Source organism: Centropristis striata, chromosome 3 (genome assembly GCF_030273125.1).
Source record: "Centropristis striata isolate RG_2023a ecotype Rhode Island chromosome 3, C.striata_1.0, whole genome shotgun sequence".
Lineage (NCBI taxonomy): Eukaryota > Metazoa > Chordata > Actinopteri > Perciformes > Serranidae > Centropristis > Centropristis striata.
In genome coordinates, this window is record NC_081519.1 from 22,113,314 (window position 1) to 22,128,249 (window position 14,936).

Genomic DNA, 14,936 nt, shown 5'->3' on the forward strand with positions numbered 1-14,936 from the left:
ATCCCTCCATGGTCTGGCCCCTACATACCTGTCTGATCTTCTGCACCACCACACCCCCTCCAGAGCACTACGGTCAGTTGACTGGCTGCTGTTGGAGGTGCCCAGGTCCAGGTTAAAAACAAGCCCCAGACTCTGGACCTACCCCCCCTCTACATCCGTGCAGCACAGTCCCTGAATGTTTTTAAGTCACATTTGAAGACCTGCCTCTTTTCTCTTGCCTCCGATTAAAGTTTTCCTCCGGCAAGAACTAGGGAATAGTGTCCCCTAGTAATCCCTCAGTGCCTTTAAAATTATCCCTTTTTGTTTCTTTCACCTTTGTCAATTCTGTATTTTATTGTACTTTATGCACTTTTATGTGAAGCACTTTGGTGGCTCAGCCGTCTGTAAATGAGCTATAGAAATAAATTTGACTTGACTTGACTTGACAACTCCTGGTTCAGGCCCTCATGTTATCACGTTTAGACTACTGCAACTCTCTACTGGCAGGTCTTCCTGCTGCACCACCAAGCCTCTGCAGATGATCTTCAACCAGTCTTCAACCAGCCAAAGAGTACACATGTCACTCCGCTCCTCATCTCTCTCTCTGGCTCCTGGTCTCAGCAGCATCACATTAAAGCCTTGTCTCTGTCTACAGACAGCAGCACAGCTGTGTGTGTGTGTGTCTGTGTGTCTCTCAGTGTGTCTCTATGTGTCTGTGTGTCTGTAGGCAGTGGAGAACTTCATCTCTTCCTGTGCTGGCTGCTGTGTATTGATTATTGATTGTGTGTGTGTATTGATTATTGATTGTGTATTGATTGTGTGTGTCTGTAGGCGGTGAAGAACTTCATCTTCTCCTGTGCTGGCTGCTGTGTATTGTGTATTGATTGATTGTGTATCTCTCTAGGTGGTGGAGAACTTCATCTTCTCCTGTGCTGGCTGCTGTGTATTGATAATTGATTATTGATTGATTGTGTATCTCTCTAGGCGGTGGAGAACTTCATCTTCTCCTGTGCTGGCTGCTGTGTAGCTACGTATGTTTTGGGGATCTGTGATCGTCACAACGACAACATCATGCTGAAGACCAGCGGACACATGTTCCACATTGACTTCGGCAAGTTCCTGGGACACGCCCAGATGTTCGGCAACATCAAGAGGTGAGTCGCCACGTCACGTGACATCATCTGCAATGTCCAATCAGAGGAGGCGATCACAACCTGATCAGTTTAATTTGTTTTTAAATCATCTCGAGCCGCTGCAGGTTTGCTGTTATTTACCATAGGGTTGCCGTGGGGTTTTAAAAGGTAGTAAAAGAAATTAGCCAAAAATAAGTAATAAACGTCATCTGATGAGGTATTACATTTTCGAACCATCTGCCACTAAGTGCCAGCAGCAACACTGCCAAAAAGACCAACAGAGTTTCCGCTAAACTTATTTAGCAACGCCCCGACGCTGCTATATTCAGAATAGGGGATTGTTTTATTGTTTTAACTGCCAGGACGTCAAACACAAGATGTTATAACAACTGCAACAGCACAAGCTCTCTGTTAATCACTGGAGTTTCTGAGTAAGTTTTCACGATAGACGGTATAGGTCAGACTGCCTGTTAGAGCGGATGGAAGAGAGCAAAGCACACTGCGGTCAGTCAGCCTCACCTTGTTTTCCTGGTGGTTGTATTTACTAAGTGTTATGATAAGCATGTTAGACCCGCCTTCAAAATAAAAGCAAACCCATGTAGCTTTCAAAATAAGAACACATGCATGTGTTAACTGAGTCCACAGAATTTACAAGAAGACTGTCAAAATAAGATGCCTTCAAGTCAAGTTTATTTATAGAGCACATTTAAAAACAACCTCAGTTGACCAAAATGCTGTACAGTTATTAAAATACAATAAAAATCATACACCAACATAGTAATAAATAAAAACAATGAAAACAATATAATACTAAAACCAATAAAAACATTAAAACTCAATCTAAACAGAGTTAGAGTTAAAAAGGAAATAAAAGAATGAAAAGTAAAAAGCCAAGGATTCTTGCCTTGCTGGGACTGAATGCCAAGGAGAATAAATAGGTTTTTCCTTGAATAAAACAGAAGAACCTTATTCACCTTTACAATGCTTAATTAAAATATGCAATGATTAAGGTGGAATAGTTCATTAAAATGTGAGAGGAACCACATTTAGTCTTTTAGGGCAAAACATTTTGTGGAAACACTAGTTCTAGAGCTTCTTTTGCAGTAAAGTGTCTTTTTTATACTTTATAAATGGCTGATTATTATTTACAGAATCACACCAGCTCGGGGACAGTAAACCCTTTACCTGCTGCTGAAACAATCCTTGATGACCCTCTGGGTCCTGTGGTTACAGTTGGAATTAGTTACCTCTTTAACTCCTAGTGGAATTTGTTTCTCCTTTACTTGTCACTTTACTTTTGACTTTTTACACAAGTCTTTTCATTAAACCTGTCTGTTTTTAACTTTTTTAACCCTTCGTCCTTTTGTGCCCCTTCATTGAGAAAGAATGACAGAGTGTTGCGGTGGAGAAGTGCTGTGTGCTCTCCCTACATATAACAATGAGATAACATTTAGTCTTGTTAGGGTTAAATAGACAATAATTGTGAAAAAAAAAAGTTACAGTAATCAGTTACTTTATAACTAGTTTCCTCTCACACTGAAATTAAAAAGGTTTCTGCTACAGTTGCAGATCAATGTCGTGTTGGTATTAAAATATATTCTGAAGGTATTAAAAAAGGTATTAAATTTAACTTCAGTATTTCTGTATATACCCTGTACCTGTGTGTCATGTGACCTTCAGGGACCGCGCCCCCTTCGTGTTCACCTCTGACATGGCATACGTCATCAACGGAGGAGACAAACCGTCGAGTCGATTCCACGACTTTGTGGATCTGTGCTGCGAGGCCTACAACCTGATCAGAAAACACACACACCTGTTCCTCAACCTGCTGGGCCTGGTGGGTAACACACACACACACACACACACACACACACACAGAGGAGGGGTGGACAGAATAACAGAAACACTTCACAGTGCAGGACTTTAATAATAATAATAATACATTCTATTTATAGAGTGCTTTACATGGTACTCAAAGATGCTTTACAGTTAAAACAAAGTGAAAAGCAGTTTTGAACAGGTGGGTTTTGACAAGTTTTTTGAAGGTGGGTGACATGTTTTTAGGGCGAGAGTTCCAGAGGGAGGGGGCGGCTATTGAGAAGGCTCTGTTGCCCCAGGTTCAGTGCTTGGTCCTGATGGGAGAGGCAAGGAGATTGGCTTCAGAGGAACGGAGGCTGCAGGAAGGGATGTCGTGATCGAGGAGGTCAGTGAGATAGGAGAGGGCCTGGTGATGGAGGGCTTTGTGGGTGAGGAGGAGTATTTTGAAGTGGATGCGTTGTTGGACTGGTAACCAGTGGAGGTTCTGGAGGTCAGGGATTATGTGGTCACGGGAGGGGGTGCGGGTGAGGAGGCAAGCAGCAGAGTTCTGGATGTACAGGAGTTTGTTGAGTAGATTGGTATATACAGTAGTATTCAAAATAATAGCAGTTCAATGTGACTAACCAGATTAATCCAGGTTTTTAGTATATTTTTATTGCTACATGGCAAACAAGGTACCAGTAGGTGCAGTAGATTCTCAGAAAACCAACAAGACCCAGCATTCGTGATATGCACGCTCTTAAGGCTGTGCAATGGGGCAATTAGTTGAAAGGGGTGTGTTCAAAAATATAGCAGTGTGGCATTCAATCAGTGAGGTCATCAATTTTGTGAATAAATCTATTTACAAGAATCCCCCGCAAAGTCCCTGTGTTAAAAAAAAGGCATGTGCAGAAGACGTTACAATTTGCCAAAGAACACATCAACTGGCCTAAAGAGAAATGGAGGAACATTTTGTGGACTGATGAGAGTAAAATTGTTCTTTTTGGGTCCAAGGGCCGCAGACAGTTTGTGAGACGAGCCCCAAAAATTCAAGCAACAGTACACAGTGAAGACAGTGAAGCATGGTGGTGCAAGCATATGGGCATGTTTCTCCTACTATGGTGTTGGGCCTATTTATCACATACCAGGGATCATGGATCAGTTTGCATATGTCAAAATACTTGAAGAGGTCATGTTGGAAAGCTGAAGAGGACATGCCCTTGAAACAAGAAAAATCTTGGTTCCAAACCAACAACATTGATGTTATGGAGTGGCCAGCCCAGTCCCCGGACCTTAATCCAATTGAGAACTTGTGGAGTGACATCAAAAATGCTGTTTCTGAAGCAAAACCAAGAAATGTAAATGAATTGTGGAATGTTGTTAAAGAATCTTGGAGTGGAATAACAGCTGAAAGGTGCCACAAGTTGGTTGACTACATGCCACACAGATGCATTCAGAAGCAGTTTTAAAAAACTGTGGTCGAGCTGGATGTGAACATCTCTGACGACGAATGGTTACATATCTGGAAAACACAGCAGTCAACGACATCATCACGGGTTTGGAGATTATATTGCTGGAAAAACTTAATTAGATTCTTTATAACACCCAAAATTAGGAACAAACATACTTCATTAACACAGCCATGTTGGACAAGCTGTGGAGATATAAATGTGGGCCATTCGCATGTGTTTTGGCTCTGCCCTAAGATCGCGAAATTCTGGGAAGATGTTCATTTAGCTATAGGCAGAGTTTTGGGTTATGTTGTACCTATGTCTTGTACATTGTTGTATCTTGGTATCATGACGGGTAATGTTGTATTAAAAGACGACAGGTACATAATGAAAATTATGCTAGTAGCCTGCAAAAAGGCAATCACAAGAAGGTGGTACAAGACAGACCCACCAACACAAGAAGATTGGATGAAAATAATGGACGAAATACACATTATGGAACAAATGACTCATAAAATAAGGATTCAAGAGGATCAATGCTGCCGGAAATGGGAGAAATGGACAGAATACATAAAAACGACAGGGCAAGGACTATCACAGTGACATTAATACAGGATCTAACTGTAGAAATATAATGATCCAACATGTTCCTTTTTTGATGTTAGTTTTTTATTTTTTTTTATTTTACTTGTATGTATAATGTTCTACACTGCTTTAAGGGAGAAACAATAAAAAGAAAGTTATAAAAAAAAAAAAAAACTGTGGTCATACAACTAAATATTAGTTTAGTGATCACAGGATTGCTAAATCCTAGAAACAAAAAAGTTTGTACAAAATAGTTTTGTGTTTGTAAAGTCAACGGCACACACTGCTATTTATTTGAACACACCCCTTTCAACTAATTGCCCAATTGCACAGCCTTTAGAGCGTGGATATCACGAATGCTGGGTCTGGTTGGTTTTCTGAGAATCTACTGCACCTACTGGTACCTTGTTTGCCATGTAGAATAAAAAATATACTAAAAACCTGGATTAATCTGGTTAGTCACATTGGGCTGCAATTATATTGAACACTACTCTATGCTGTACAGGATGCTATTGCAGTAGTCTAGTCTGGAGGTGACAAAGGCGTGGATTAGTGTCTCTGCGGCAGGGAAGGAGAGTGATGAATGGAAACGGGCAATGTTTTTCAGGTGAAAAAAGGCAGATCTGGTGATATGGGATATGTGGTGCTCAAAAGAAAGGTTGCTTAAAAAATTACTCCAAGGTTGCAAATGTGGGGGGATAGGGACAGAGTGGAGTTGTGAATAGTGATGCTGAAATTGTCGGTGGTTTTGGTGCGGGATTTTGGATTTTTATATCTGATTCGTCACAGTTTAGTTGTAGGAAGTTTTCTTGCATCCAAGTTTTAATATCGTTGAGGCAGTTGGTCAGTGTGGAGTGGGTGGCATTGAAGATGGTTTTGGTGGAGATGAAGAGTTGTATGTCGTCTGCGTAACAGTAAATCAGAGGCCATGGCAACGTACGATGTTGCCGAGTGGGAGTATGTAGAGGAGGAACAGGATGGGACCAAGCACCGAAACCTGGGGGACGCCTTGGGAGACAGGAGCAGTGGAGGAGGTGCAGTTGTTGATGTGGATGAATTGCTGTCTGTTTTAGAGGTATGATTTTATCCAGGAGAGGGCTGTGTCTGTGAGAGTTAATTCTAGTCAGGAGAGGAGAATGGTGTGGTTAATGGTGTCAAAGGCGGCAGTGAGATCAAGGAGGATGAGGATGTTGACATGTCATGAGTCGAAGGAGAGGAGGTCATTGGTGACACAGAGAAGGGCTGTTTCAGTGCTGTGTTGAGAGCGAAAATCGGACTGGAATTGTTCGTACAGGTTGTGTAGGTGAGGTGGGTTTTGAGCTGAGAGGCGATGGCACGTTCCAGTATTCTGGACAGAAAAGAGAGGTTGGAGATGGGGCGGAAGTTGCATGGATTGTCAGGGTCAAGACCAGGTTTCTTGAGGATGGGTGTGACAGCAGTCACTTTGAGGGGTTGGGGGACAGAACCAGTACTGAGGAAGGAGTTGATGATTGCAGTGATTAGTGGGGAGATGGCAGGGAGGGAGTCCTTTAAAAGCTTGGATGGGATGGGGTCCAGAGAACAGATGGATTATTTCATGCCGGCCATGAGGGTGGACAGTTGCACAGGGGACAGAGGGGAAAAGTGAGACAGGGGCTGAGTTAAAATGGGGAGGGTATCAGGCGGGAACGTGGGAGTGGTGGTGGGGGTGGAGGTGGTGGGGTTACTGTAGATGGTATTGACTTTGTTTTGAAAAAATGAAAGGAAGGATTGGCACTTGTCTGCTGTGAAGGATGAGGAGGTGTTGTCGTCAGGTCTGAAGAGTTTGTTCATTGTGGAGAAGAGTGCCTTGGGGTTTGTGGAGCCAAAGGCGGTAGATGATAGCTGTGACCAGAGGAGTGGGATCAGAAAGTTTGAAGGCAAGGTGTTCAAATGAGTTTGCAGTGGGGATTGAAATTGACTTTAACTGAGAATCAACATGTTGCAGTAACCCTGTGTGTGTGTGTGTGTGTGTGTGTGTGTGTGTGTGTGTGTGTGTAGATGTTGTCCTGTGGGATCCCTGAACTCTCTGATCTGGAGGATCTGAAATATGTCTATGACGCGCTGAGACCGCATGAGTCTGAAGCAGATGCCACCATGTACTTCACCAGGTACACAAACACACACACACACACACACACACACACACACACACACACAAACAAACATACACTGAAAACAACTCCTAAAATTACTGTTTCTGTCAGAGGAGTGTTGATCTCTTCAACCAGACTACATTCACAAAACCACCAATTTTAGCTTGTAGTCTGAATAAGTGACCCGTCCGGTGTGTGTGTGTGTGTGTGTAGGCTGATAGAGTCCAGTCTGGGCAGCGTGGCCACCAAGCTGAACTTCTTCATCCATAACTTGGCTCAGATGAAGTTTGCCTCGTCGGAGGACCGGCCCACGCTGTCCTTCGCTCCTCGAGTCCACACAGCCAAGACCGACGGACTCATCAGGAGCCTGTACATCTGCAGACACATCAGGACCAGCAAGGGCTACGTGAGTTACACACACACACACATTCATCAAATCTTGGAAACACCTGAAAGGTGCAGCATGGACACATAGTCAGTGATGAACCCAGGGTTATAGGATGTTTCGGGTCTTTGATTATCAGACACCCTCACCTGGGCGAGCCAGCCTGTGGTGATCCTTCCCCAGCTTCCCCATGTCCCTACCAATTCCACGTACTTGGCCCTCTTCCGCTCATGAGCCTCTTCCATTTGGTCTTCCCAAGATAGATAGATAGATTATTTATTGTCCTTTTCAGGAAATTTGTTTTCGCAGCCTGTACATGTACTTCCGACATATATATACAAATAGACACAGGATACATAAAGACATGGCACAACAAAAATATACACTTAATCCTCCACATTTATCACATTTTACCCTCCAGCATAGCAACCCCTCCGGTGGTTATCGGGGTGCTTTGTTTAAAGCTGATACAGCAAAAGTTACAAAACGTCTGCTGTAGCAAGCACGTTTCCAGGCCAGGGTCCTGTATCTGTGGCCAGATGGTAACAGCACAAATGATGGGGATGAAGTATGTCCCAAGGGACTGTCAATTCTAGGAGCACTACTTGCTTTGAGGAGTCTGACAATAGCACCACATCTGGTCTGAGCGTCGTCCTAGCTGTGTGAAGTTTGCCCACATTTATGGTTGTTGTGGCGGCCTCTCGTGGTGGCAGTCCCCCCAGTGTATTTTGGGGTGGATGCTTTTACCGACCGGATCTTCTTTTGTATTGATGCCGTTGTTTTGACTGGTGAAGCTGAGCTGGTGAGTTGAGATATACGTATGAAAACTGTGATTGCAGCTTGTGTTGAAGCCCTTAAGTACGTTCATGTATGCGGATTGTACAGTTCATTATACGGCCATGTCATTAATGTTGTGCTTTTGTTTACATTTGTGTCGTTTCAGTTGATTACCTGGCGAACGGCACGGTTGCTATCCTTGTACTAAGAAGCGTAGCATGTAAACTGTTGACTGCTAATGCTAAATAAACATGTGTAAAGACGGTAATCGGCTGTCCAAGCTTGAGTGAGACACTGTTTCACCAGTTAAGAACACCCTATACGGTGGGAGTTATTAGATTAACATAGTTCATTTAATAAAATCGTACATTAGCAATGTGCTCCGGGAACGTGAGCTGCCTCCCCAGGTCCACCTTAAGCTGCCAGTCGCGAGCTGCAGCTAGCAGCCCGGATGCGACCTTGTGTCCTGCTTGTGGTTTCTCCCCAGCCTTGATGATGGTGATATGCCTTTTCACTGGGGGGTTTTGTTTGCTCTGTTGGATCCCCGTGCAGATGGTGTCGGCTACTCTCAGCACCTGGTCATGGCGCCATGTATATCTCCCCTCTCCCAGGGCTTTTGGGCAGCAGCTCAAGATGCTTTTTTGAGTCAGCTTTTAATCTCATTGTACATGCGCATAGTGACAATAAAGGCATTCTATTCTATTCTGGCTCTCGTTACCTTAAATTCCTCTGACAGGCCGGTGAATGGAAGTTACAGCTTATTGGTATGCCCATAAAGAGAGATGCTGCTTAGGCTCCTCAGCAGGCCCAGCCACCTCCGAAGGAACTTGCTGATGTTGCGTTTGAAGCCCTCCACCGTGGTCATTGGGACTTCATATATTAGCAGTGGCCACAGGATTCTCGGCAGGATCCCATGCGGATAGATCCTTGCCTTGAACCTGCCTTGAATCCTTGCCTTGGACCTGGTAGTCCAGACTTGTCCACTGGTTAGACAGTTTGCTAGACAGTTTTTTAAATCCTTGTCAGTGGCCTGGACAGCTGCCTTATATCTCAGGGTGCTGTCGAACATCTTTCCAAGGCTTTTCACTGGCTTATCCGACACTGATGGGATTGGGCCTCTGTCCACTTGGAAGAGAAACCTGTCTTCCACCTTTCCCTTCCTCAGGACGAGGGATCTGGATTTGGTTTTGAATGACATCCTTGCCTAAGAGATTAGTCTCTCTAGTCCTAGTCTAGTCTAGTGGATGCTGTTGTCACTGTCAGATCGTCCATGAAGGCTTGAATTGGAGGCTGACGAATGCCCGATCTTGACAAGGGGCCCCTACATTCCACTTCTGCTGCCTTGACAAGCATGTTCATTGATAGGGCGAACACTGAGATGGTGCAACCAGTGATGATGCTCTTCTCCAGTCGGTGCCATGCTGATGTTACTGCCCCAGAGGTGAATCTCAATGTGAAACTGCTGTAGTAGTCATGTATGAGTTTGTTGATCTTCTCTGGAACATGGTATGTTGCCAAGGCCATTGTCACAAACTTGTGTGGAATGGTTCAATAGGCGTTGGCAAGGTCAAGCCAGATGACTACCAGGTCACCTCGGTTTTCCCTTGCCTCCCGAATCAACTGGGTAACCACCCCTGTGCAGTGCTGTTTCCTGCAGACCTTATTTGGCCAGGCGCCCCGCCCGGCCTGAAATCTGTAGCGCCCGGGCTAGAATGTCCGGCAAAAAAAAAAGAAGAAAAAAAAAAGAAAGATGCAACGCATGCAAGCGACACGGCAGCGCTTGAGAACTAATCTACCCACACATAGATAGATTTGTGTTATAATGAATTAATGTTGATTCTTTAGTGCTGCGATGTCTGCCTGCAGTGCATTCTGCGCCATATCTCTCTCTCACACACACACGCACGCGCCAATTGCGGCCCTGGTGATGATATTTTGTGGCCCCCACCTTGTGGGGGCCACAAATGTCCTGATGTTCATGTCATCATGAAAGACATAAATATTGAGCGCAAAATGAAAGGCAAATGCTACTGGACAGTTTATTATCTGCATTGTTGTTTGTAAACTATATTTTGTATGCTGGCGTAGACAGTCTGGCCTTAATTTCTGTTAGAAAAACTGCAGCTACTCCTGATAGTTTTTTATCCTCTTTAATTGGTTCACACATGAACAAGGTACAGGACTTGCTGTGGTGAGGTCTCACAAAAATAAAACTCTGTGTGCGGTCTCACGCATCACAACATGGCGACCAGTTCGGATCCATAAAAACGTACATTATACAGCAAATAATAATAATCAACCTATGCAAATAACTTGTACTCACACACAACGAACACTAAGTGATAACAGTTATGATTAGGCTCAGTTTGACTTGGCAGCAGCGCCGCACTTAACTGGTAACTTTTCCTCCGGAACTGTTCGTCGTTCATTTGGGTCTACTTGGGATTACTCGGGTCTTTCCGGTGACGTTCGGCGACGTCCCGAACAGGGCAGAGCAGGGAAGTTCAACAGTACCCCACTCGGGAAGTTTGCACATTAAATAATTTATATATAAAACATTTAATCATTCCATGTATGTTATATTAGTAATATTTATATTATAATGATAACAATAATAACACATACCATTAACATATATGTATTTATTATCATTATAAAAGTCTGTCGCATGTTGCCTTTCTGTATATCCGTTCTGTGAGAACATATATATACATATACATCTGGCAGCAAGAAGTAGGCAGGAGAAGCCTTTTTCAGAAGAACCGTTCATGTTCTTTAATATTCCATTCATGTTCAGGACAGTTCATGTTCAGAAGAAGCCACTGAAGTTAAATAACTGTTAATAATGGCATTTGAGAAGTTTTTTTTGTGGAATACCTGATGCGGCCCAGCCTCACCCAGATACGGAGGGGCCTCCGTGGTTGAAAAAGCGCGCGAAAGTGCCCTCTAGAGTGGTGAAAATGAGAGAAAGTTCCTTATTGGCTGCCCTTTACACGTGAAAAAACGTATTGATTGCCCTCGAGGGTGCCCCTTCCATAATACGGTATCACCCAACTGTGAATAGTGTTATGTGAGATGTTTGCTCTCATTTAGCTCTCAAAGTGCACAAAATAGATGCATTTTACTTAAAAATGTACAAATTTTCTCCCGGGGGGGCATGCCCCCGGGCCCCCCTAGATGGTTTGGTTTGATACTTTTAATTGTCAGTACCATATCATTAATTACTTTGATCTGGATCTCATTTTAACTTAATGCTAATATTTCATCAAACATGATGCATCTTGGTCCATGAGTCCGCCACTGGCTAGTCTGTTTCTGTTTTCTGAATTTTCTGTTTGCTTTGTGTGCTAAGGGTTCCCAAACTTATTAGGCCATGACCCCAAAAATAAACAGTTTGTGTTTTCCATCATCATGTATGTGGGTTTATTGTTAAGCAACTTCTCTCATATTTTGAGAGCCAAAAATGAAAATTGATTAAGCATCTTCTCTTTAATATTGAGGGCAATAATAATAATTGAACAATCTAAGTAATTAATTAATTTATCCTTCTCCCCCCCCCCCCCCCCCCGAGAACGGTTGCCAAGAACCGTTCTCGTTGAACCCCCCCCACTCACCTCCCCCCCTGGCCAAAGTTTTTTCCTGCAGGAAACCCTGCCTGTGTGCTCCAAACAGCCCGGGTCCATGCTGAGTAGAGAGATGGTGCGAAACTGCGTGATGCTACTCTTGTTCTCCTTCTTCGGTATCCAAACACCTTCCGCATGCTGCCACTGCTTGGTTACCTTACCTCTCCGCAATACTACCCGTGTGAGTCTGCACAGCCTCTGAAGGAGTCTTGGGCACTACTTGTATACCTTGTATGGCACTCCACTTTGCCCTGTAGCGGCACTGGTCCGTGCAGCCAAATGGATTCGCCATGAAGGCTGCCCGCTTGCGTGCCCTCTCTCTGCCACTTGTCCTGTGCGTCTCAGCTCAGCGGAGTTCTGATTCTTGTACTGATTCTTGTACAAGAATTGTTCTTGTTCTCTGTTGTACTGAGACCTCAGCTCCTTCCTAAGTTGGGCTATCTTGGCTTCTCTGTGGTTTGGCCTGGGCGGTTTCATAGTTTTGGGTTGTTTGCTACCAAATCTCTCTACACCTATGGTGATGATCAAGGTGCTCATGAGCTGAAGTCGCTGGTCCACTTTCCCCTTTGATGATACTTCAAGGGGTGTGTCAACAACCTCGTCAAAGTGGCGCCACTCAGCCTCCTTGTTTGCAGCAGGCCACAAGACTCGGCGGTGTTCTCATGGGTTGCATGTTGCAGCAAGCGGAGCTTGGAGGTTCTGGACACTGTGAGGTGCCTCCGGGTCCTGCTCCTCCTCCGTCACACCAGGGGCAGTCTGTGTGCTCTGCTTGCTTCCTCCTTGAGCATCCCATCTTGGTCTGGTGGATCCTCAGACCTCTCCGGTTCTTGCAGATCTTGCCACAAAAACAGGTTGCGCTCGTCGTCGATAATCCGTCGCGTATGTCAGGTACCGTGGTATCCATCCAACTGGGATGCTCATCCTCCCCACCTCTCGGGCATCCCTGGGGGTATTTTTCATTAGAGTTCTGCGAAGCTTGTTGATTGTGGGTCCACCCTCACGGGAGCAGCGTGGTTAAGGGTGCTAACTGCCCCGGTTGCCGTCTCTCTGCGCTGTCCATTTTCTCTCCAGTTGTCACTACCCTATTCATAGTCATCATCCAGCCTCTCCTGAAAGTCACGGGCCAAGCCAGTCATGAAGTAGATCTTGGAAACACCTGAAAGGTGCGGCATGGACACATCATCAGTGATGAAGAAACTACTTTAAAAATTGTTTTGATGTTGTGATGATTTTGTGTTTTCTATCATAGGAAATCTTTAATGAACTCAGAGTAAACAGTGTGTGTGTGTGTGCGCGCGCAGGCGTTCGTGGTGAAGGTGGAGCGTGACGGGCAGCAGGAGGCGCTGTTGGTTCAGAGGACGTTTGAAGAGTTTCATGAACTTCACAACAAACTGAGACTCATCTTCCCCTCTAACAAACTGCCGAGGTATGCACACACACACACACACACACACACACACACACACACACACACACACAGCCCTAAGCTCGGAGGTGTTCCAGTGTGTCCTCTTGGCCCCATGCACAGTTTCCCGAGCCGTGTTGTGATTGGTCGGTCTCGTGGCGAGGCGATGGCGGATCGGAGGAAGGACGAGCTGAACGGATACGTGTGGCACCTGATCCACGCTGCCACGGAGGTCGCTCAGGTCAGAACACACACACACACAAACACACAGAGACACACACAGACACACAAACACACAGAGACACACACAAACACACAGACACACACACACAACACACACACACACACACACACACACACACACACACACACACACACACAACAATAATAATTCAATAAAAAGTCATCTTGTGGTGACATCACAGGTGGGCGTGGCTACAGGTTTCATCGTGATGTAAATATTATGATCAAATCTAACAGCCAGTGGGTGGAGCCTGTTCTCATGGTAATGTCACTGAAACTGTTTAATTATAAACTATAAACTATAAAATGAATAATTAAAGTAATAACAAAATGATCTGGACTGAAACAAACAGCTGGTTTTATTTTTTCTAAATCAAAGAGACACAAACAGACTGAAACCTTTCTGACTGGATAAAACACAAAATCACATTTTATTTATAAACAATCAATAACACGACGAATCAATATCAGGACTTTATTTCTGCCTGACTGCCAGTCATGTGACCACGGTGCCCTGAGACACGTTCTGCTGCAGCACGAGGCACTGAGTCAGCACACACACACACACACACACACACACACAGGTGTTTCTAATCATAGAAGGTGAATGTGTTTCTCTGTTTTGTAATGAAACCATAATGTAATTAATTAATCTGTAATAATATTAATATTAATAATTAAAGTGACTGCAGCAGGTTGTAAACAGTTTTATATTAATCCTGTCTTTATGAGGTCACTTTGGCTGGGAACTGTGTGTAGTTACAGGCTTTGTGTGTGTGTGTGTGTGTGTGTGTGTGTGTGTGTGTGTGTGTGTGTGTGTGTGTGTGTGTGTTTCAGTGTGACCTGGTCTACACTTTCTTCCACCCGCTGCCTCGAGACGAGAGACCTGGAACCTCAAGCAGCAAACCTGCAGGTAAACACAAACACACACACACACACACACACACACACACACACACACACACACACACACACACACACACACAGAGTTTAAAGTCCAGAGTGTTCAGGTCGTTAACACTCGACCTGTAAGACACATAAATCTTTTTATTGCATTTAATAATAATAATAATAATAATAATAATAATTTAAAAATAATAGTAATAATTAGTTAATAGTTGCAGCTGTATTTTGGTCGTAAATATCTCAGCTAGATTTGAAAAACAACATTAAACATAAATATAAACTGTTCCATGTTTTCTGTAAATAAATAAGAAATTGTTTGTTTACACAGAGCAGAGAGGACAGACATGGAAACACTTTAATATGTAGAGAAATGTTTATAAAAAGTTTGTATTTTTCACAGTTTTATTAAATCATTTATCAGAGAAATTCAACTCAACTGTTATTCTGCATAAAGACATGTCTGAGTTGTTGTGATTGGGCTGCAGGATTGATAGATTATATAGATTATATAGATTTATAGATTTACATCCAAAGTGAT

General features: G+C 43.9%; 1 protein-coding gene across 2 annotated transcripts in view; it reads left to right on the forward strand.

Moving 5' to 3' along the window:
* The window catches only part of pik3c2b (phosphatidylinositol-4-phosphate 3-kinase, catalytic subunit type 2 beta), a 31,784-nt gene that overhangs the window by 14,702 nt on the left and 2,146 nt on the right, over window positions 1-14,936 (forward strand). For both annotated transcript variants that reach the window (XM_059329134.1, XM_059329135.1), the window contains exons 24-30: window positions 964-1,133; window positions 2,793-2,949; window positions 6,965-7,074; window positions 7,273-7,465; window positions 13,146-13,270; window positions 13,373-13,490; window positions 14,330-14,405. In XM_059329134.1, coding sequence (XP_059185117.1) covers window positions 964-1,133; window positions 2,793-2,949; window positions 6,965-7,074; window positions 7,273-7,465; window positions 13,146-13,270; window positions 13,373-13,490; window positions 14,330-14,405 — 949 coding nt within the window. The remainder of the gene's footprint in view (window positions 1-963; window positions 1,134-2,792; window positions 2,950-6,964; window positions 7,075-7,272; window positions 7,466-13,145; window positions 13,271-13,372; window positions 13,491-14,329; window positions 14,406-14,936) is intronic.